A 21066-nucleotide genomic window follows, 5' to 3' on the forward strand; every position below is an offset into this window, starting at 1 on the left:
AGTTTGGCTATAAATGAAAACATTTGGTGTTGTTGATGTTTTGGCAATATGTAGGACTGAGCCACACCCTGTAACAGCTCTAAATATAGCCACTCTATAAAACAGACATCTGCCCTGTATTTTGTGTTCATTATTGGTGTTGATGTGAGGTAAAGTTCATGATGTGCGTTTTTCCTCTCAGATGGCCAGCTGTTCACATGGGGCCAGAACACCAGCGGGCAGCTCGGGTTGGGGAAAGGAGAGCCCAGCAAGCTGTTCCCTCATCCTCTAAAGTCTCTGGCAGGAATTCCTTTGGCACAAATAACGGCAGGAGGAGACCACAGTTTTGCCCTCTCATTGTCTGGAGCTGTATTTGGCTGGGGCAAAAACAGAGCTGGACAACTGGGCCTTAATGATAAACAAGGTAATAATCACCTGGTTAGAAAGAACAGCGACTGTTATATGATATAATGCAAAGTGTAGAGCTTCATGCAAATTATATAAATCTTTACGTAATATTGTGTCTCACATTTTTATCAATTTATTCGCGCTTGAAAAAAAAAAGGTTTTCACAGTACTCCACATGGTGTTGTGAAAAACTAAGTTCACCTGTACTCTTTTGATAATATTTTAGAGGTTAAGTAACAGCTAGGTACTATTAATAATTAATAATGACTGTGAGTACCGCTATCAAAGCAGACGTTTTGGCAGTTTCTGATCTGAAGCATTCACGTCTTAACACAATGCCACAATCTTCCCTGGAAAGGACGTCTCAGCAAATTCAAACTGAGCAATACATAGAGAAACTGCAAAAAACCCAGCAGCTACATCTCAGACTCTAGAGGCCTCTATTAGCAGGTAATTGTAAAGTTCATGATGGTACAAATAGAAAAAATCTGAACAAGTGTGGCTTATTTGTAGGGGTGGGGGGAAAAAATCGATACTGTGTAGTATCGTGATATTTTGTTTGCGAATAATGTATCGATACAGGGACAGCAGAAATCGATATTTTGTTACAAAAAAAGTTTTTGTGGACTGGAACATGCTCTGACTTCAGAGCATGTTGATCCTTTTTCTGAGCAAGAATCCTGACATTCCTTCACTGTCCAAATGTGTGTAACTTTTTTTTTTGGCAGCAATAAACATGACAGTTTACTTATTTTAATTTAAGACATGTTTTATTTTAATTAAGTTTAAAACTTTTTTATTTAATGTAAAATTATATTTTGTTTTAATTTACTTTCAAATTCTTCAGTTGCTGAAGGGGCTGCATAGTTTTCATAAATTTCAAAGTTCAGAATAGCTATAATTGTACCAGATGGTTGCATTCAGTTAAGTTGGACTACACTGTAATACAAACCGTTCAGTTTGTCAACAATAAAACTGACTGAAATGAGAGACTGAGTGTGAGACTTTGATATTAGATAAAATAAATATTGATAAAGTTTACCTTTATGTACAGAATCTGAATATCGCAAAATATTTTTAAAAAATTGCAATAATATCGTATCGTGCGTTAAGTATTGTGATAATATCGTATCGTGTGTTTAACAGTGTGGACTTGCTCGTGTGTTGTCGCCTTCCACAGATCGTGCCGTCCCATGCCACATCAAATTTTTGAGATCTCAGAAAGTTGTTTACATCAGCTGTGGAGATGAACATACAGCAGCCTTGACAAAGGTATGATTTATGTTTAACTGTGTTGTACATGCTTTACATATGGATGTTTAATTTTGGCCATTTCTAGTAACAGATATTATGCAACCAGATATTATAAAGTCTTGTTTTGTTAGGTCGTTCTTGTTTAGCTGCCATAAAAATTGGTGCAAGAGATTTATATTATTTTACACAACACTCTGTTAATACAGAGTTAAAAACTGAGTCTTATTCCAACCACACGGTCTAACCCCATCTTATCTTAATCTACCACCTAACGTGTGCCATAAGTGTTTTAGTGCAAGACTATGCATAAAGTTTCCCTCTTAAATGGAAAAAAGCACGGAAAAGGTCAGTGTGTTTACTCTTCCTGGCAGGATGGCGGCTTGTTTACGTTTGGTGATGGCTCGTGGGGTCAGCTGGGTCACGGCTCCACCAATAGTGAGCTTTTACCTAGACGAGTGCTGGAGCTCATGGGCACCGAGGTGTCCCAAATCACCTGTGGCAGGTACTGTCTCTGATAAACCTACAGAGGGCTTTTGTTGGTTATACCCATACGATCTCATGAAACCAAGTAAAACAACACTGGAGTAAAGTCTATGTTTATGAAGCTTAAACTTTTTTTTGACTCTCAAAAAGCCGCAGTTTTAACTCTCTTGTACGGTGTGTGTTTTTTTGTTTATTTTGTTTTAGTATTTTCTCCACACCTGATGGGAAAGGAATACTGAAAAGACTTATAGAAAGTTACCTTGTCCCTTAAATGTTAATAGCTTTGATTGTTTTGCTTCCAGCCACAGACATTTGTTGCATCTTTTTTTTTGCTCAGTTATTTCTTTTATCCTCTTGACCGTTAGAACAAAACTTCTCTTTGAGAATCCAAATTAAAAAAATATATAAACATTAGTAATAATTAAAAAATATCTGCTGCAAAAACAACTGATCTAAACTGAACATGTTAAATCAGAGAGCTGTAAGGTACCTTTGATAATGTTAACTGCATATCTAATGCTGTAAATGTGTAACTATCAAAGTGGTAAATTTACTTTTTTGAGTTTCTTCATTTCGTGGTTTTTCCTTTTGCCAGGCACCACACGTTGGCGTTCGTGCCTTCCTCTGGCGTGGTATATGCGTTTGGTTGTAACAGCCATGGCCAGCTGGGAACAGGAATACTGGGGGATGCCAGAAGCCCATTTCCTGTCAAGGCCAGTTTCCTGACTGGAAAATTCCATAGAAGAGGTAAGCAGAGGACTTGCCGATCAGTCCCTATATGCTTGTGACCGAATGCCTTTTTAAAAGTGCCTCATTCCCACTTCTCACGTTTGTTAGACATGTTTCCTGTTTGTGCCTTTACTGGTAACTGCAGTGGAAATCCAGGCAGGCAGCTGTGAATGTTACAGTTTTATTTGGCCTAACCATTATGGTCCTGGGAACCTTGTTTCCGATTTTTTCCTTGAAGACAATGGAGAACTTTGAGAGAATTTACAATTTACGAAGTCTTAAAACAGAAAGAACAGACTGATAACGATACAGTGGGCTTTGTTAGTGTCCAGCTAGACTCTGCTGCTTCACTGTCTTGCGGAGGTATTTCTGATTTGGCTCCAGTTGCTGTTGCCAAAACAACCAAGAGGATAGTTGGTATTCAGCCAAAACAGCTTGTATTTGCACAGCAGTGTCTTCTGTTGGATTTACCAGAAATCATCCTGCAATCTGCTTGTAATGTAGGCTAGGGGGTGTGAGTCACAGCAGAGATTTAAAATATATATATATATTGTAAGGAGACTGCAAGAACACAATTTATTCTGCCATGTATATCAAATTGAAATAGCACAAAGAAGAGCTTTTGAGCCAAATGCTTTATGATTGCTTTATGCTTCCACAGTGTATTATTCTTTATCCTTCATTACTGTGTATCATCTTTTTTCTCAAGGTGAGGAATCTTTACAGACACATGCAGTTTAAAGTGCTTTAAAGTGTGAAATATATATATTTTATTCCCTGTTATTATGTTCAGTGTCTATCTCTTTTTTATGTTTCTTAATTAGAATCAAAACAGTATACCGTGACCAAAATCATCTGTGGAGGAGACCATAGCTTCTTATTGTACTCTAATGAGCAGGTATGTGATTTCATAAAGATTAATACTAAAATATCACATTTTTTAAAATTAAAAATATATACTTACTTCCAGTTTTACCATTGTTATTGTTTGTTTGAATTTTCATGAATTACATAAATGCTTTGTTATTTATTTTCATGTTAAAAATATAGAGAAATGTGAAACTGAAAATCAAAGATGTACTCTAAAAACCATCAGGAATTAAAAAATGATTAACCGTATGTGACACACATATGCTTCTTAGTTTCCTGCAGCACGCTGTATAATTCTAAGCAATCACATCCAAAAACTCCAAGCAATCATGTCTGTGTTACTTAGGTTTAGTGTTTCACCACAGGGTGGCGTTAATGTCTCAGCTTTAACCAGTTCAGTTGATGGAACTCTGTATTTGGAGCCTTTATCTGGTTAAAAAAATGTAACTTTCAAGCAAACTGTCAGGAACGTAGGCTGATAAAGATGTAAAGCGCTTAGCCAAAACATTTCCATCTCAGGCGTGGCCTCTTTAATTTGTCGACGCAACCCAGATCAAACTTTGCCACACAGACTGCAAAGGACCAAAGCAAAGTCTTCCGTGTTTGTAACAGTGGTGTTATGTGTTCTCTGTCTTCCCCTCTACAGACCTCTGTCCCCTCGGAAGACTTCAGAGTGATTAATATTGGCAAAAGTCTCTCACCAATCAATTATGAAAGTTTGAATTCGTTGAGGCTGAAACTGATGTACAACACAGACTCTAGCATCACAAAGTAAGCCAACGATAAAAGGGTATTGTGTCAGATATTTTAGATTATAAGATAGAATGTAGACTCATATATAATTGGTTTACACAAATACACACAGAGCTTAATTCACTTTAATCACTGGAAAGTCTCCCCCGTTACATTTTCATTGTAATGTGTGTTTCGTTTACAGTGACGTCATAGTTCAGCTGTCGTCGACGGCGTGCTGGAATGCCAGCTTCTTGGACCAAAGGTGCATAGACCTCACCTGCATCAATATGAGAAATACACAAATAGTGCAGTCAGGACTTGTTTTATATTGGAGCACGGTTGCATGTATTAATGCAAAAACCTTCAGTGGAAGACAAAACACCACTGAGCTTACATTTTTCTAAGAGCTTTTCTAAAAGCTTACAGTGCTAAGAGTATTAGTGAATCTACATAGACAAGATATTTTTTCTTTAGAAAAGGTACTTCATATAAATTAGATTTTGCTACTTTTACTTAAGTCAGACTTGTAATTTTATTTTCACCTTTAAGAAAAAGAAGACAGTGTTGACCTTGAGGAGGAAACATTTAACAGTTAATAAGATATAGCACCAAAATGCGAAGTGTAAAGAAGAGCTGAAATAATTAATTAAGAGGTGATAAAAATGTTTAAGTTCCCACCTTAATAGTGCAGGATTTAGTCAGTATTTGCCAAACAAAACTTGGATGCATGCATACCATCTGGATGACAAGTTATGACCAGATATTTTATTCTTCGTTCTCCGTCACTGTGTTATTATTAGAAGAAGTGTTTGATTTCTGCAGGTTGAAAATGTGACAATGATTTATGTTAGACAGGCACGACATATTTAAAATAGTTAGTACAATTATGTGCTGCACGTGTGCCACGTCTGTATCGCTACTGTGCTGAGCCAAAAATAGCACATGCTCAGGATATTTGGCCTTGGTTCAGGCAGGTGACAGATGGCACAAACTGCAGTCGCGCTCGACATCAAAATTGCAGTTTTTCCACTGAATGCTGCCACAGAAACTCTCCCAGTATTTTAGGACAAAAAAGGGCACCACAGTCCCCAACAAAGGTTTAAAAAAAAAAAGGAAACAAGAAGGATCTGTTAGCGTTTTATTAGTACAGATTCATCACAGAGTAACTTCTTAAGCCCTTCAGGTGTGTGCCATAAATGAAGGAAACGCATGCCGTGTGATCAACTCACAAAGATGTACTTTCTCTGTCAAATACCCTCAAATCAATGCATATCATCTTATCCAGCTGATTGTCAGGCCTGGGAAAGATGCTATCTGTTTGGTTAGCGAGATCTGTGCGAGTCCATCAACCTGTGTGTTGACATCATGATGTATGTAGGACAAACTAATCAGCAGATACTTATCGCGTCCTGGGAATGAGTTGTAGAGGTCACCGGGTTGGAAAAAAAGGCCTCACAGACACATGCGTGAAAAATGAATCTTTCAAAAACTGAAATGCCACAGGAGGTAAAACAAATAGTAACATCCATCATAAAGTAAGTAAGTAGTGCATATGAAATACAGGAGGACAGACTTGTACTAATTGTCTGACTAAATGGAAATAAATGTTAGTTTCTGCCTTAGTTAATAACATGAAAACCTTCCCAAAAATGTAGCCATAAAAACTGTATTTGTATCTCCTTTTATTAGGTACAGCTGTGGGATTTGCTGCAGTTGTTCAGAGCACATCCATGCACAGGAAGTATTAGCATCACAGTTGGGACCCAAAACTGCTCAGATGGTGCTTTAAGCTCAGAGAGTTCTCTGAATTTAATGGGTCATTGCTGTGACTCAGTAGTTTTGTAGCACAAACCGCTGCACCATCTGCAGCACTGTTTGCTCTTTGACAAACAGTCTCCACAGGATCACGTCTAATCTGACTGAGTGGTAAATGGTAAATGGCCTGCATTTGTATAGCGCTTTACTCAGTCCCTAAGGACCCCAAAGCGCTTTACACTACAGTCATTCACCCATTCACACAATTGCAATGGCAAGCTACGTTGTAGCCACAGCTGCCCTGGGGCGCACTGACAGAGGCGAGGCTGCTGGACACTGGCACCACCAGGCCCTCTGACCACCACCAGTAGGCAAACACGGGGTTAGTATCTTGCCCAAGGATATTTGACATGCAGCCAGGAGGCAGCCTGGGATCGAACCACCGACCTTCTGATTAGTGGCTGACCTGCTCTGCCACCTGAGCTACAGTGCTGTAAATAGTTGCCATTAGGGATCAGTCCACTGTGTCAGTCAGTATTTGTCTTGTTGTGCCTATAGGGAAGGAAGATGGCATTTACAGATAGCTAAATCTTTAATGCTCAGTGTCAGTGATATGTTGAGGGTTGTTTAAGGCGAAGCAGCGAGTGTGTTTATCAACTGGTTCTCACTCTCGTCATCTCCCAGGCAGAAGAAGAGATCTGCTTAGGGATAGACGTAAATACATTTAGGCTGCATGTATACTTAACCATTGCTTATATTGCAGTGAGTATTATCACACCTACCTAAAGGTGACTCACAGCTGACTTGCTGGATGACAGCATGGAGTAGACCCGTGTTTAATCCAAAGCAACTTTCCATCAAAGCTTTATCACGAATTCCCTGAATATGAGCTCTGTTTTTTATCCTTTGCTGAGATCTCACTTATATCTTTCTTTATCTGCTTTCTCTCAGTGATGATACCCATTTCAAAACCAACCCAAAGATCCCAGGCATCGATCTCAACTCTGTCAGAATGCTGTTTGAGACTCTGAGCAAACCAGCTTTCTCTGAACTCATGGAGCAGGTACTGCTTCTAACCTCCAAACCCAGTTTACTGTATGTCTCTAAGGACACATGGTGCATGTGTTTGATAATGGCTCCTGTTGTTGTCTGACTTTCTTTATCTGACCAGAAGCATGAATAATAATGTGTATGTGTTAGTCCCCATAGGGAAATAGTTCCTCTGCATTTAACCCATTCACCCAGTGAAGCAGTGGGCAGCCACCAATGCAGCGCCCGGGGAGCAGTGTGTAGGGACGGTACCTTGCTCAGGGGTACCTCAGGGTAGCCGTTCAGTGGAGTTGAACCCCCGACCTTCCGATCATGGGGCCACCACTCTACCTACTGAGCTATCCCTTGTATACTAAAGAAAATAGCATACATGTTTTGGTTTACTCTAATCACCTAATCAATTACCTTTTAAGCTATTACACATAAAGTGGATTCATAAGCAATGAATGTAATGTAACTGTCACCAGACAAAGCTGGTGAGAGCTGTGAAAGATTTAGTGTCAAACAGTTAATCTCAGGAATTGAAGGAGTTCTGCGTGAATCCTAATGAACCCCTGTGCCTCTGGCTGTAGATGTTGCTGCTGAAAATCAGCTGCTCACTCCAAATTAAAACCTCATTGTTTGTATGTAGGTCACCAACGTCTAAATCCATAGTGATTTTCATAGAAATTGGTATCAATGAATGTGATAGAAAGTGATTTTTGTCTGAAACGCTTTGTGTTTTGGCTCCTTAATGATGCAGGTTTAATACATGCAGGGTTTGCTTTGTAACCATTCATTTGGTGGAATAAAAAAAGAAAAAAAAAAGAAAATCCATGTTTTGAAAGTAAATCAAGTTCTGCCACAGATCCATGGCACAAAATGGAGAACTGGTTGACGACTCCTAACATTGGCGCACTAATGTTATGTTTGGGACTGAAGTGGCCTCAGTCTGATTGATGCAGGCTGAGGCCTCTTTCCCCAACCACTAAATAACCTCTTGCAAAATTTAGCAACTGACGTTTTATCGCTGCTGCCTCGTTCATCCAGCTTGTTTGGAAATATAAAAATATCCCATCACATTCAGCTTGTTTTTTCTTCTTTTTTTTTTAAAAACAGTAAAACCCTAATAATTCTCTGACTGCATTTTGTCTCTAACATGAATCTTCTTTCTCTGAGCAGTGTAACTAAACAGAGGGTGTAATGTCTGCATCCTCTCTCTCTTGTTTAGGCCACCAAGAGTTTTGAGAGCCTGCTGATCCCTCAGCTGCCACGCTCCCCTCCTGATGTCGAGGCCATGAGGATCTACCTCATCTTGTCAGAGTACCCGGCCCTGCAGGACTCCAAAAACTACATCCGCCTCACTATACCCCTAGCAATGGCTATTCTGCGGCTAGATGCCAACCCCAGCAAAGTATTGGGTATTACATTTGCACGACCACACTGAATACAGTTTTTCATTCAGATTTGACTTTGGGAGATAACTGAGAACTGTGAAGCTCAGCAACTCTGTGCTATGTCCCACCATGTTAAGCTTACGCTGATGTTTAGAATATATCGGTATCCTCGTCCATATCTGTGCTACGTGTCCTTCGTCAGCAACAGATAAAAAAAACACCACCCGGACAACAATATTTTCACAGCATCTTCAAACATTAGAGCCTGGCTCATATGGATTTTTGAACTCACTACTGATATTTGAGGAAAACTAGGGGTTTTAACAGAGGTAAAGGTCAGTTACTAGCCCGTCTGCTAGTTTAGTCTTCACTCTGTGGCCACATGAATCAGTTTAATAATAATAATGTTTGTTTTTTTTCTTGGTGGGTCTTGAAAATTACTTTCGTGCATTTATTTTAAATATTTGGATGATATTTCATAAAATGTTGTTGACACTTTCAAAGATATTCATAGTGCTGCTGCAATAATACAGACAAGTGACAAAAGCGCTCTGGAGAAAGGTTTGTTCACCTCTGCACATGTGACCGACTGCTGCGTAAAACTGTTCATGCATGTCTGGTCTACGCCACACAAACATACATTCACTGGCCATTTTATTAGTTACACCTTAGACCCCTTTTTGCTATCAGAACTGCTTTAATACTTCATGGCATCGATTTAACAAGGTGCTGGAAACATTCCTCAGATTTTGGTTCTCATTGACACGGTAATGTCACACAGTTTCAGCAGATTTGTCCATGATGAAAATCTCTCATTCCATCACATCGCAAATGTGCTCTGAGATTTGGACTGTGGAGTCCATTTGAGTGCAGCGAACTCACTGCTATGATCAAAAACGATGAGATGATTTGACATTTGTGACGTGGTGCGTTATCCTGCTGCTTCCTCAGAAGGGACAGTACACTGTGCAGGGCTCTCAAAATTTCAAAATCCCTGGTAGCCCTTCGGGCAGGGACTCTTCAGTTTTTGGTAGCCAAAAATAAATGTAAGTAGCCCGAATAAAAAAGAGAGCAATTTTTTTGATTGATGTTTTGTTTCCTGTTTTGTTTCCTTTACAATATTATACATTAAAGTATAATATTGTAAAGGAAACAAAACATTAATCAAAAAATTGTTGAAAAACAAATTACAACATTGTATAAAAATTACAATCATCAACTCAAATACTTGGTTCTAATTGAACAGAAATTTCTATGAACTTGTAAGAACTGTGTAGGACATGAATCAGTCTGTGTCAGATCCTGAATTTGAAATTTCCGCTGAAGTCACGGGTAAGAGACAGTGGAACCAAGATCTAGGCCATTTGCTTTTTGAAGTTTGCAAAGACTGCTAAATTTTGCCAGTGGTAGTTCACTCTTTGCAACATAGTACGCTGTTCTAAACAGATTTTTCAGGTTTATTTTTAGTATGTTATTTGCAATTGGTGTTTGTTCTGGGAAAGATATTGCAGACTGAGCAATAATGCATTTCTTGCATTTCTCATGGGTTCTAATGGGGGCCTTTCTTAAAATGACTGGTCCCAGTAACAAAGGCGCTTGTCGACTCAGAAATCGAGAGAAAACCAACAACACACCCGGCAGAACATTATGTTATTTACACGGGTGCACATAAGTGGTCCGCATGTGCGCATTCGCTGTCAAAATAAAAGACTCGCACCAGATAAGAAGTTGCAACGCGCGTTTGCGTATCTGATTGAGGAATCACTCATCTTTGGAAAAGAGAGTTTATTACAGAGAAATGGCTCTTTCCAAAATAAAAGCTATACTATACGCTTCTTCTGGGCTATATTCTCAGCAGCATATTGTAGCGGGTCAGGGCTGTTCGGGGTTCTGTTTGTACAGTTATGTTTTGTTTATGTTGCCATAGTGACGGGTGACGCCCTCTCGCTGCGACGGTGTGTCCTTCCGGGGTCAGAGGGCGCCCTGTGTGTTGTTGTTGTTGTTGTTGCTGTGCGGTTGCCGCGCTGAGCAGTTAGCTAGCGGCAGTGTTCTTCTGCAGATGTCAATAAACGGCTGTGCTCCCTGGCTAGCTCACGGGAAGCAAGACCAAACGACAAAGAAGGCACCTGGACATTTGCAAAGTGAAAGCAAAAAACAAGCGCAAATTCAAACGCGATTTCAATATGTCACATATTGACAGTGGCTCACCGATGCCAATGACATAATTACCCAGCTACATTTCCGAAAGAATGCAAAAGCATTGACATATATTTTTTCCTTCCTATGATAGCCCGACGGGCAGGGCTGAGATAGATTTTGGTAGCCCGACTGGAAAAATCGCTAGCCCCGGGACGTCGGGCTAGCGATTTTGCGAGCCCTGCTGTGTCATAAAGGGATGGACATTATCAGCAACAGTATTCAGGTATGCTGTGGGCTTTAAACTATGCTCAAATGGTGCTAACTGTCCCACAGTGTGCCAAGAAAATGTGCCCCACACCACCAGCCTGAACTGTCATTACAAGGCAGGATGGAGCCACGATTTCATGTTGTTCATGCCAAATTTGAACCCTGCCATCTGAATGTCACAGCAGAAATGGAGATTCATCAGGCCAGGCAAGATGTTTACAGTCTTCTGTCTGAGCCTGTGTGAACTGTGGTCTCAAATTCCTGTTCTTAACTCTCATGAGTAGCAACTGGTGTGTTCTTCTGTTGTTGTAGCCCATTTTCTTCCAGGTCTGACATATTGTGAGTTCAAAGATGCTTTTTTGCATACCTTGGTTGTAACGAGTGGTTATTTGAGTTCCTGTGCCCTTATTGTCAGCTCGAAGCAGTCTTGCCATTCTGCTCTTTGGTCTTTGGCAGCAAAACATTTTGAACTACTGCTCAGTGGATGGTTTCTCCTTCTCAGGCTATTTTGTGTAAATGGCCTGTATTTATATAGCGCTTTACTAGTCCATAGGACCCCAAAGCACTTTACATATCCAGTCATGCACCCATTCACACACACATTCACACACTGGTGATGGCAAGCTACATTGTAGCCACAGCCACCCTGGGGCGCACTGACAGAGGCGAGGCTGCCGGACACTGGCGCCACCGGGCCCTCTGGCCACCACCAGTAGGCAACGGGTGAAGTGTCTTGCCCAAGGACACAACGACTGAGACTGTCCAAGCCGTGGCTCGAACCGGCAACCTTCCGATTACAAGGCGAACTCCCAACTCTTGAGCCACGATCGATGTAAACCCTGAAGATATTTATATGGGAAATTCAAATTATATCAGCAGGTTCCGAAATACTCACACCAGCCTATCTAGCACAACAACCACGCCACGTCCAGAGTCACTTAAATCATCTTTCTTCCCCATTCAGTGCTCAGTTTGAACTTGCGTACATCCCTAATTAGTTACTGCCCTGTGGTTGGCTAATAAGATATTTGTGTTAACAAGTTGTTGAACAGGTGTATCTAATGAAGTGGCTTTAAATTATTTAAGTGCTAAAACAGAATGTCTGTGAAGGTTCTCAGTCATCCAGGTCATCGTAGTCAAAGGAGCTTGCAAAGAAAAGCGTCTGGACTTCTTTAAGTTACTTGAAGACGTTTCACCTCTCATCCGAGAAGCCAGACTTTCGGGTGAGTAACTCATCCGAAACTCTGGCTGATTGGGACCCACACCCAGTTTCACACCTTGGCTCAGGCGATTAGAGGATCATCAGGGGGTCCTTTTGTCCCTCTGTGGGGGGGTTACTCCCACTAGGTTTATATCTGGGACTCTCCACCATTTGACCTTAGAACTGAAGAAGCGTCTCGGATGAGAGGTGAAACGTCTTCAAGTAACTTAAAGAAGTCCAGACGCTTTTCTTTGCAAGCTCATTTGACTGCTAAAACAGAAGCATTGCTATTGTGTAATTCCTGAAATTCCAATACATCATAGAAGAAACTGACAACATCAGTGCTACTTGAGTCCACCATAAAATATCATGGTGTATTTGGTTGAGGTCATTTATTTTCCTCTCCTTTTTATGTCTCTGCAGACAACTGGTGGTGTATCGTGGATGGCAGCGTGTTCACCCGAATGGTCGACATGTACAAGAGCATTGTTGTCTTTATGCTAACAGGAGGCAAGACGGTGCTCGTGCCCATGTTCTATGAGAACTATTTTCTTGCAACTCTTCGGCTGCTGGAAAAGCTCCACAAGGTATTCACAAACGACACTCGCCGTTCTCAGCTGTGCTTGTTCGGCAATACAATCCAAGAAGGAAGTGTTTGTGTCACGGTCAGATGGTTCTCGGTAATCTGTAGTCTGCCGTGTACTGTGACATTTCCTGGAGATCAGCAGGTTTTTGTTCCATGTTACCAGGTAAACTTGAAGGCACAACACGTGGAGTACAACCGCTTTTACATCCCAGACATCACCAGCCTCGTGGACATCCAGGAAGACTACCTCAAATGGTTTCTGAGTAAAGCTGAGATTGTGAGTACTGAGTTTGGGATAGGTTTTTGGGAAGGCATCTGTGTTTGTCAGGTCTGTTTGTCTCTTCTTGCTGCCCACTTGTTTCATAAACAACACTCGGGCATTGGAAGGAATTTAAAAATCTCTTCGTTTCTACTTTTAAATGTCTTTTTATTTTTCAAGTGTCAGGTTTGATCAGATGACTTTTCTTTCATTCTCATTTTTAGAAAGTGGGATCATCCCCTTCACAGGTAGTTGAATTAAAGACTCAGTTATTAAGATAAATGATAATAGATAAATGTGATTCATTTAAATGGTGATGGTTTATTAAGCATTCATTCTGTTTTCCCTGCAGAGTGACTTTCCCGCAGTAAACCTGTGTGCCTACCCGTTCATACTGAACGCAAAAGCCAAGACAACCATGCTGCAAACTGATGCTGAACTGCAAATGCAGGTATCCGCTGCTGACAGACTTTATGTGTCAGCAAATGTTTCTTAATTGTTCTCGTTCTCATGTGAACATTGTTTCATCCATTTCTCTCCACCCGTGTCCGTTACCAAGATGGCAGTAAGCGGTGCAAACCTACACAATGTCTTTATGCTGCTCACACTGGAACCCCACCTCGCTAGGAACCCTTACCTGGTGCTCCATGTGCGCAGGAGCCATTTAGTAAGCGACACACTACGTGAGCTCACCATGTACTCTGACGTGGACCTCAAGAAACCACTCAAGGTGAGAGGCGGCACTCACCGGAGGCGTAACTTGGACAAAGCGAAGATTTGTTTTTGTTTTTCATCTGCTTCTTCCTCCCTCCAGGTGATCTTTGATGGAGAGGAGGCCGTAGACGCAGGCGGCGTAACTAAAGAGTTCTTCCTGCTGCTGTTGAAGGAGCTGATGGATCCCGTGTACGGGATGTTCACTCATTACAAAGAGTCCAACCTGCTCTGGTTCTCAGATAAAGTGAGTTTCCCTGGTTGACAGTTAACAGGCAGTGGATGTTAAAGTATTTATCGAGTATATTTAAATATAATTAAGTCTAATTTTAGCATATTACCTTCAACTTGAAGCATTACGGTGAGCCGCACTGCTGCAGACAGTTAAACACGAAGCTCTTTTCCAACTGCTGCACCTGCTGTGAACAGGTTTTAATGAATGAGTAGTTGCAATGTCTTCAAATAGGAAACTTCATCTTTTGAGATGGTTATCCAGAAGAAAAATGATACTTAATCTGGAGACTGTGTTTTAAAACATCAGAGACAGATCAGAGACAGCTTATTTATTTATTTAGTTTATGGATAATTTAGAAACACACAACTGTTTAAGTAACTTTGGATATGAACTAAAATCATCGGTTAATTCCTAATGCACAACAGTGTAGCACAGCTAATCCATGCTTTACAGGGGTTATTGCATTTCAGTCACAAAGCTGAAAGCTGCATACAGTGGTCCACTTTTTTTTTTCTACCTCTGAAAGAAAAAGAAAAATACTGTGACTCTGCAGACTGAAACATATTTGGACTTGCTGACAATAAGCAGCCTGTGCTGTTGGCTTTTAGCTCAGCTGTTTTCTGGGAAGTAAAGCGTTTAGGCTAATAATGATATTATGAGATCTCAGTGACGTCAGAAAAGAAAGAAGATTTAAGTAATTAGTAAGCATACTGCTCCTGTGCTGTGTGTGTAAATTGCACTCAGCCTTGTTTTAGGTTTGAAGCATCTTGTCTGGGCTGTGTGGGGTCCAGCCTAATTTGCCCCTTGGAGATAATGTCTCTTTGACATGCGCAGGATGGACGAGTCATATCTGTTGCTCAAAAAGAGAAGTCAGTGTTTCAATAAATCCACTGACCTTTTCCTTTTAGTTTGAAGCCTTTCAGCTTTCTTTTGTCTGGGTTTGTTTTTTTGTTTTGTTTTTTTTTTGGACTAAAGAGCAGTCGGCCTATAATTGATTACCCGAATGTGGACTGGCAGTTGTTTGACTGCTGCTGTTTTTTTCCAAGAAGAAGAGCTGCTGTTTCTGCAGTTATACACAGAGATGCTGTATGTCAGTGGGAACACTAAGGTTTACAAAACACTCACCTCTATAAGGGAGCTCGTCCCTCAGCCTTGACCGTCATGCTGACTGAGATTGGAAACAACATAATATTAGCTCTGTTCAGTCAGTCACCTCTCTGTCATTCAAATTAAGGTCAAAATCACCCCCCCCCCCCCCCCCCCCCCTTTTAAACTAACTCTTTGTAAAATTATTAAGTAAAAAAGTAAGAGGTATTTGCATGAGAGTAGCATTTATTTTATATAGTCCAAGATTCCTTTTCTGGCACATAATTATAACACACAGTTGCAGCCATAGTGATAATCTAGAAGATGTCAAGATTTTCTTTTGGAGTGAGACAGAAGGACATGATTAGAAATGAGTACACCAAAGGGACATCTCAGGTTGAGTGGAGACAAGAGATGGTTTGGACATGTGCAGAGGAGGGACAGTGAATATTGGAAAAAGGATGTTAAAGATTGAGCTGCCAGAGACGAGGAAAAGAGGAAGACCACAGAGAAGATTCATGGATGTAGTGAAGGAGGACATGCAGAGGGTTGGAGTGACAGAGGAGGATGTCAGGGATAGAGTGAGATGGAGGAAGATGATCTGGTGTGGCGAGTTGCGCTCGAGGGGTGGTGTTGTTGGTTTCAGGGTCCACTATGTTGTTCCAGAATATCTCAACTATTCGGTAGGTTAATGGTTGGTGTATTTTTAGGCACATACTTAGCGATCATTGGATGAAGCCCACTGGTGATCTACTGACCAGCTGTTTGTTTCAATTCAAACAACTGTCATGGCTGCCATAGCCTCTACAGACTGCTTTGTGTAGATGAGTTAGTGAAACAGCTTCATCAGCTTTCTTGTGTTTTTGTGCCTTGTGATACAACATACAGTCTCTTTCTTGCACGAGGGTGTAACCATTGACATCCTCACATCTGTCCATTGCCAGTTTTTTTCATTTTGTACAAATCTGGCTAACTCTTCCAAGTTTTATCTTTTTTTCCCCTTCTCTTCAGCGTCCTTATACTCATCATAAAAATTCCCTTTTAGCACACAAACACAAACAATTTTCCTTGTTACTAAAGCTGATTCTTAAGTGTGATTTCACTAACTCGTCTACACAATTTTGTAGAGGTAATAGAAGCTTTGGCAGTTGTTTACTTTAAATGACAACTTTAATCTCCATATTTTGGCTTTATTCTATCCTTATGATAGCATATTTACCTCGAAGCTCTGATATCTTAGAGTTAAGAAGAAAGGTACCTTTTTCATATTTGTATAGTTCTGTGAGTGTGAATTTACTGCTGGTGTACCGTATAACATTTTTCAGCTCGTGGGATGTGAGAAATTGTCGAGTTACGTTGAGCCAGCTGACATGATGCCACCAAAGACTCTGCTCAGATTTCAGCCACAGAGAAGTGGTAAAAGAAAGGCAACAGGAAAATAATGTTTCTGCGTGCATCTCCAGTGTTTTGTAGAGCAGAACTGGTTCCACCTGATCGGGATCATCTGCGGTCTGGCCATCTATAACGCCACAGTGGTGGACCTCCACTTCCCCCTGGCTCTCTACAAGAAGCTGCTCGAGGTGTCACCCACGCTGGAGGACTTCAAAGAGCTCTCACCCACCGAAGCCCGGTAAACATGGCACATTGCAACTCACCATTTATTTTTAATTCATTTTTTAATCTATATATTTATTTATATATAAGGGTTAATCTGTACTCTGAGTTGGTAAAGACTTAAAATAATGAATGAAAGAATTCAATTTTTGATCAAACTTAGCAGAACAGTCTTTAAGTTTTAAGAAATGACATGACATCCTTAAAGCATAAAGAGAGATAACTGTGGGATTAGTGGACTTCCAGGGGAATAGGATGCAACTGAAGAGACCTCTTAGGTGAGAGGTCTTCAAAACTTAAGTCAAGTTCTTTTTCAAGATCCTTCAACTACCACGACCTGAATGACTGAGGACCTACACAAACAATAGGAAGAAAGATCTCACCAAAAGCGATGTTTGCATGCAAGCAAGGTATGTTTGGGGAACAAGTGGAACCCCCAAATATAGCAATGGAAGTGGTCAGTTTGTTATTGGGTTCCTAAAACCTTCCATAAAAAATTATGCAGTCTGAAGCAAAAGACAAACAAGGTGAGGCATGACATCTGGCACATTGGTCCATAATGTTGGGGTAAGTTCTTGATAAATAAGACCTTGAAAAGTGGATTCTATATCTTAAATAGTGTAAGTTGAAACCTGGCACAGAATCTAATCTGGAAATAAGGAAATAAATGGGACAATAAAATAACTTGAATGCCTCGATTATGTCACAGAAGATAGGAGGCATAAGTAAGAGCACAGGGTTTTTTTCAATAACGGCATCGCAGACTTAAAATGACTTAAAATGAGACTTCAAACTGAGACTGAATCCTAAGATTGCGCGTAAGAGGAGGGAACTCACAGATTTTTGCGACCTACTGTGTAGCATTTGTATTTCTGGGAGTTAAGGTGCAAAATATAAGGAGGAGAATATTTAAATCAAGCACGAAGTTTACAGTTTTGGGTTTTTGTGTATTTTTCTTAATCACCTGTAAAACTAAACACACCTGTTAGGTTCAAGGTTCAAGCTTCTTTATTTGTCACATGCATAGTTATACAAGTATAACACACAGTGAAATGTAGTGAATGTTAGCACTATTTGGTGAATGCACTCAGATGCTGTTTTGCTCTGTTTAATAAATCTTGCCCTAATAGGTGATGGAGAGTAGATTAGAGAGGCAGATGAAGAAAAGGATGAGTGAGATTGAATCTCAAGTCTACACTCGGCGAGTGAAGCCGGTCGATAAATGTATGAATATGTGAAGACCGATATATAAAACGTGTAAATTGTTCTAATAAAGAAAGTCCCAATCTGGGGGCTTTACTGTCCCACAGAAACAAAGAAATAAATTGGTGCAATGATTTTAAAAAATGCCTGGAATAAAAAAAGATTATGACTCCATTAATTTTAACCTATTAGCAAGAAGAGAAGAAAGTCTGGACACGCAGGGCTGTCAGAGTAAAGTGATGATAATATCTCAGCCTTGGGCCAGCGACTTGAAATAGTCCTCCTTTAGAAGGATGTTTACCTTCATCGGGGTTAGGATCAAATCTGCACCCGGATGCCAAATCCGTGTGCCACTTGTTTACATAAGCAGTGTTTTTGCTTTTCAGAGTAGCAGTGAGATTGTTTGCCACTTCATTGAATTTAGAGCAGGAACGGTCAGCATTTCCGTTCAGCCTAATTGTCTCCAGTCAACTATTGATTTTGCGATTATCCATTGAATGTGATTACCGATACGTACGGGCTGCAGCAGCCTGTTGCTCTCGAGACAACACCATCTTAAAGGACACTACATCTTAAAATGTTTGTTCTTATTATTTTGTCTGTCTTTTTGAGCCGTTCAGCTTCAACAGGCTAAAGGCAGCACAGTGGAGACAACACACAGATAAGAAGCAGACACCAGCTCTGCTTTCTGATAAAACATTGTTTGATATTTTCTTTGTACTGTGACCTCAGCCGAGTAACTTGGGTCAAATTGCAAAACAATAATAATATATCCCCTTTGGCTAATTAGCATTTCCGTTGGCAGCCCATTTGTCCTTCCTGTTATTGGTGGTTATAACATCTAGCATTTTCTTTTCAGGAAAACTAACACAACACTCCCTGTGAGTCATTTCCTATTATTAATAATTCACCTCTAATCTGACAGAGCCTGTGTTCACGATTTGTTTCATCTACGGAGCTGTTGGAGCAGCACGGCTGATCCCTGGGTTTTCAATGTAAAGGTCAAACGTGGATAGAGTTGAGAGTTAAATACAAGTATAACACCAAAGAGCTGCAAAGAGTGTTACCGACAAGTTCTGTATTACTACAGCTCCAAGCAGTGACTATAACACTGTGTGTAACACCATAATACAGTTTTAACTTTCCTTGTTTTGCTTCTGTCTGCTGAGCAAATGACAGTTTGAGTTTTCTGTGTTGGTTTTTATGAGTTGATTTCTTTGTTTCTCCAGGAGTTTACAACAGCTTTTAGACTATGAAGGAAGTGACGTGGAGGAGACGTTTCTTCTCAACTTTGCTGTAAGTGTAACTTTTTATTTGTTGATTTTTATGCCACGTGTGTGAAAAAGGCTGGTGTTATTCTTTATTTTGTTTATTGTTAATATGTTCCTTGAAGTTCTACGTTACAGAATGACTCACGACTGTTCGTTCTTTGTCGCCTTGGTGGTATATTTTGGGTCATTGTTGTGCTGGAAGACACATCCATGACCCATCTTCGTTGTTCTGGCTGAGGGACAGAGGCTATATTTTACATTACATGGCCACAGTGGCCCCTCATTGTGTTGAAGTCGTCCTGTCCTTAGCAGAAAAACAGCCCCAAAGCACAATGGCTTTACCTCCCTGCTTGACTATGTGGATGGTGTTCATACTCAAAGAATCTCGTATTTCAAGTCAAGTTGATGTTAAAGAGTCTGATCTTTGGTTTCGTCTAACCGCGGCATTTTCTCCCAAGCCTTCTCTTGCTCATTGGCAAACTTAAGACTGGCCGTTACAAGTGCCATCTTGAACACTTCATAGGTGGTGAAAGATTTTCAGTTCATTACAACGTAGCATATTGCCAATGGTGTTCTTGGTCCTGTCTGCCAGTTTTGGGGTGATGCATCACCCTCATCCCATAGGGCAGGCTTTTCATGGTGATCAGTTTATATTTCTTGCATTTCCAAATAATCACACCAGCATTGTCACCTTCTCTCCACGCTTCTTGCTAATGGTCTTGTGGCCCATTCCAGCCTTGTGCAGGTCTACAATCTTGTCCCTGATGTCCTTTGATGGCTCATTGGTCTCCCTCATGGTGGTGATGGAGAGGTTAGAATGGAAGAAATTGATATTGTGGACACGTGTGCTTTATATACATAACAAGTTTGGATCAGGAGTCTCTGTAATTGATTGACATACATTTTAATCTGTGTACCACACAGGCACTAGGGTGTTTACCTTACAATATGAAGAGCCTTGAGACGACTGATTTGGCGCTATATAAATAAGACAATTGAATTGAATTGATCCTCTGGCTTCTACAATGTGGGGTTAACTGAAAATGAAGTACAGCACATGTTAAGGGATCCTTGGTTGTAAAGATCTGTGATACAGAAGAAGGGCCTAAAACAGTCTTTGACTGCAGAGGAAAATATGTGTGTGTGTGAGGTTTAGCTGACAGACGGTTTTGGTGTTTGGAAAAAAACAAAAAACAAAACTGGAGCATCACAGGACTTCTTTAACTTTAAAATGTTAAAAAAATAAAGCTGCAATTATCTTGTGCGGCTTGTGCACTTTTGCAACGTAAAAAAACTCCACAGTGAGTCTGTTTGTTGTGCTCATGTCTTAGATCACCAGGGAGAACTACGGGATGACAGAAGTCAAGGAGCTGATTCCCGGAGGAGAGAGCGTCGCTGTGGACAAAAACAACAGGTTTGGTGACTCGACAAATCAAAAAAACGCACACTGAAAATTTAAGCTGACTTTTCAGCACGTTTCAGTCGGTATTTCAGGAGGCAGAGCAGGTCACCTACTAATCGGAAGGTTGGTGGTTCAATCCCCGTCTGCTCCGGTCAAATATACTTGGGCAAGATACTAACCCCAAGTTGCTCTCCCATGCATCCATGGGAATGTGAATGTGTGTCAATGCTGGATAGAAAGCACCTGGATAGGAAAAGCATAGAAAAAAGTGCTGGTGTGAATGAGTGAAGCTTTATAAAAAGCTCTTTGAGTTCTCAGAGTAGAAAAGCTCTATATAAGAACCAGCCCGTTTACCAGATTAGATTTAATTTCATGAACGTTTCCATTTTTTCAGTGCTACATGCTCTGTCCTCTCTGAAGGAAGAAGCAAAGACTGTGAGATTTTACTTTTTT

At 40.5% G+C, this 21066-nt stretch overlaps 1 protein-coding gene across 3 annotated transcripts in view; it reads left to right on the top strand.

Annotated features, from left to right (window-relative positions):
* Nucleotides 1–21066, top strand: part of herc3 (HECT and RLD domain containing E3 ubiquitin protein ligase 3) — a 33491-nt gene that overhangs the window by 6753 nt on the left and 5672 nt on the right. For all 3 annotated transcript variants that reach the window (XM_026171298.2, XM_080302995.1, XM_026171299.2), the window contains 18 exons: nucleotides 182–403; nucleotides 1568–1659; nucleotides 2013–2143; nucleotides 2720–2871; nucleotides 3678–3751; nucleotides 4370–4494; nucleotides 4661–4720; nucleotides 7165–7276; nucleotides 8474–8663; nucleotides 12670–12833; nucleotides 12996–13109; nucleotides 13316–13339; nucleotides 13444–13542; nucleotides 13651–13821; nucleotides 13906–14049; nucleotides 16587–16753; nucleotides 19170–19236; nucleotides 20543–20625. In XM_026171298.2, the coding sequence (XP_026027083.1) occupies nucleotides 182–403; nucleotides 1568–1659; nucleotides 2013–2143; nucleotides 2720–2871; nucleotides 3678–3751; nucleotides 4370–4494; nucleotides 4661–4720; nucleotides 7165–7276; nucleotides 8474–8663; nucleotides 12670–12833; nucleotides 12996–13109; nucleotides 13316–13339; nucleotides 13444–13542; nucleotides 13651–13821; nucleotides 13906–14049; nucleotides 16587–16753; nucleotides 19170–19236; nucleotides 20543–20625 (2191 nt within the window). The remainder of the gene's footprint in view (nucleotides 1–181; nucleotides 404–1567; nucleotides 1660–2012; nucleotides 2144–2719; nucleotides 2872–3677; nucleotides 3752–4369; nucleotides 4495–4660; nucleotides 4721–7164; nucleotides 7277–8473; nucleotides 8664–12669; nucleotides 12834–12995; nucleotides 13110–13315; nucleotides 13340–13443; nucleotides 13543–13650; nucleotides 13822–13905; nucleotides 14050–16586; nucleotides 16754–19169; nucleotides 19237–20542; nucleotides 20626–21066) is intronic.

Source organism: Astatotilapia calliptera, chromosome 6 (genome assembly GCF_964374335.1).
Source record: "Astatotilapia calliptera chromosome 6, fAstCal68.1, whole genome shotgun sequence".
Lineage (NCBI taxonomy): Eukaryota > Metazoa > Chordata > Actinopteri > Cichliformes > Cichlidae > Astatotilapia > Astatotilapia calliptera.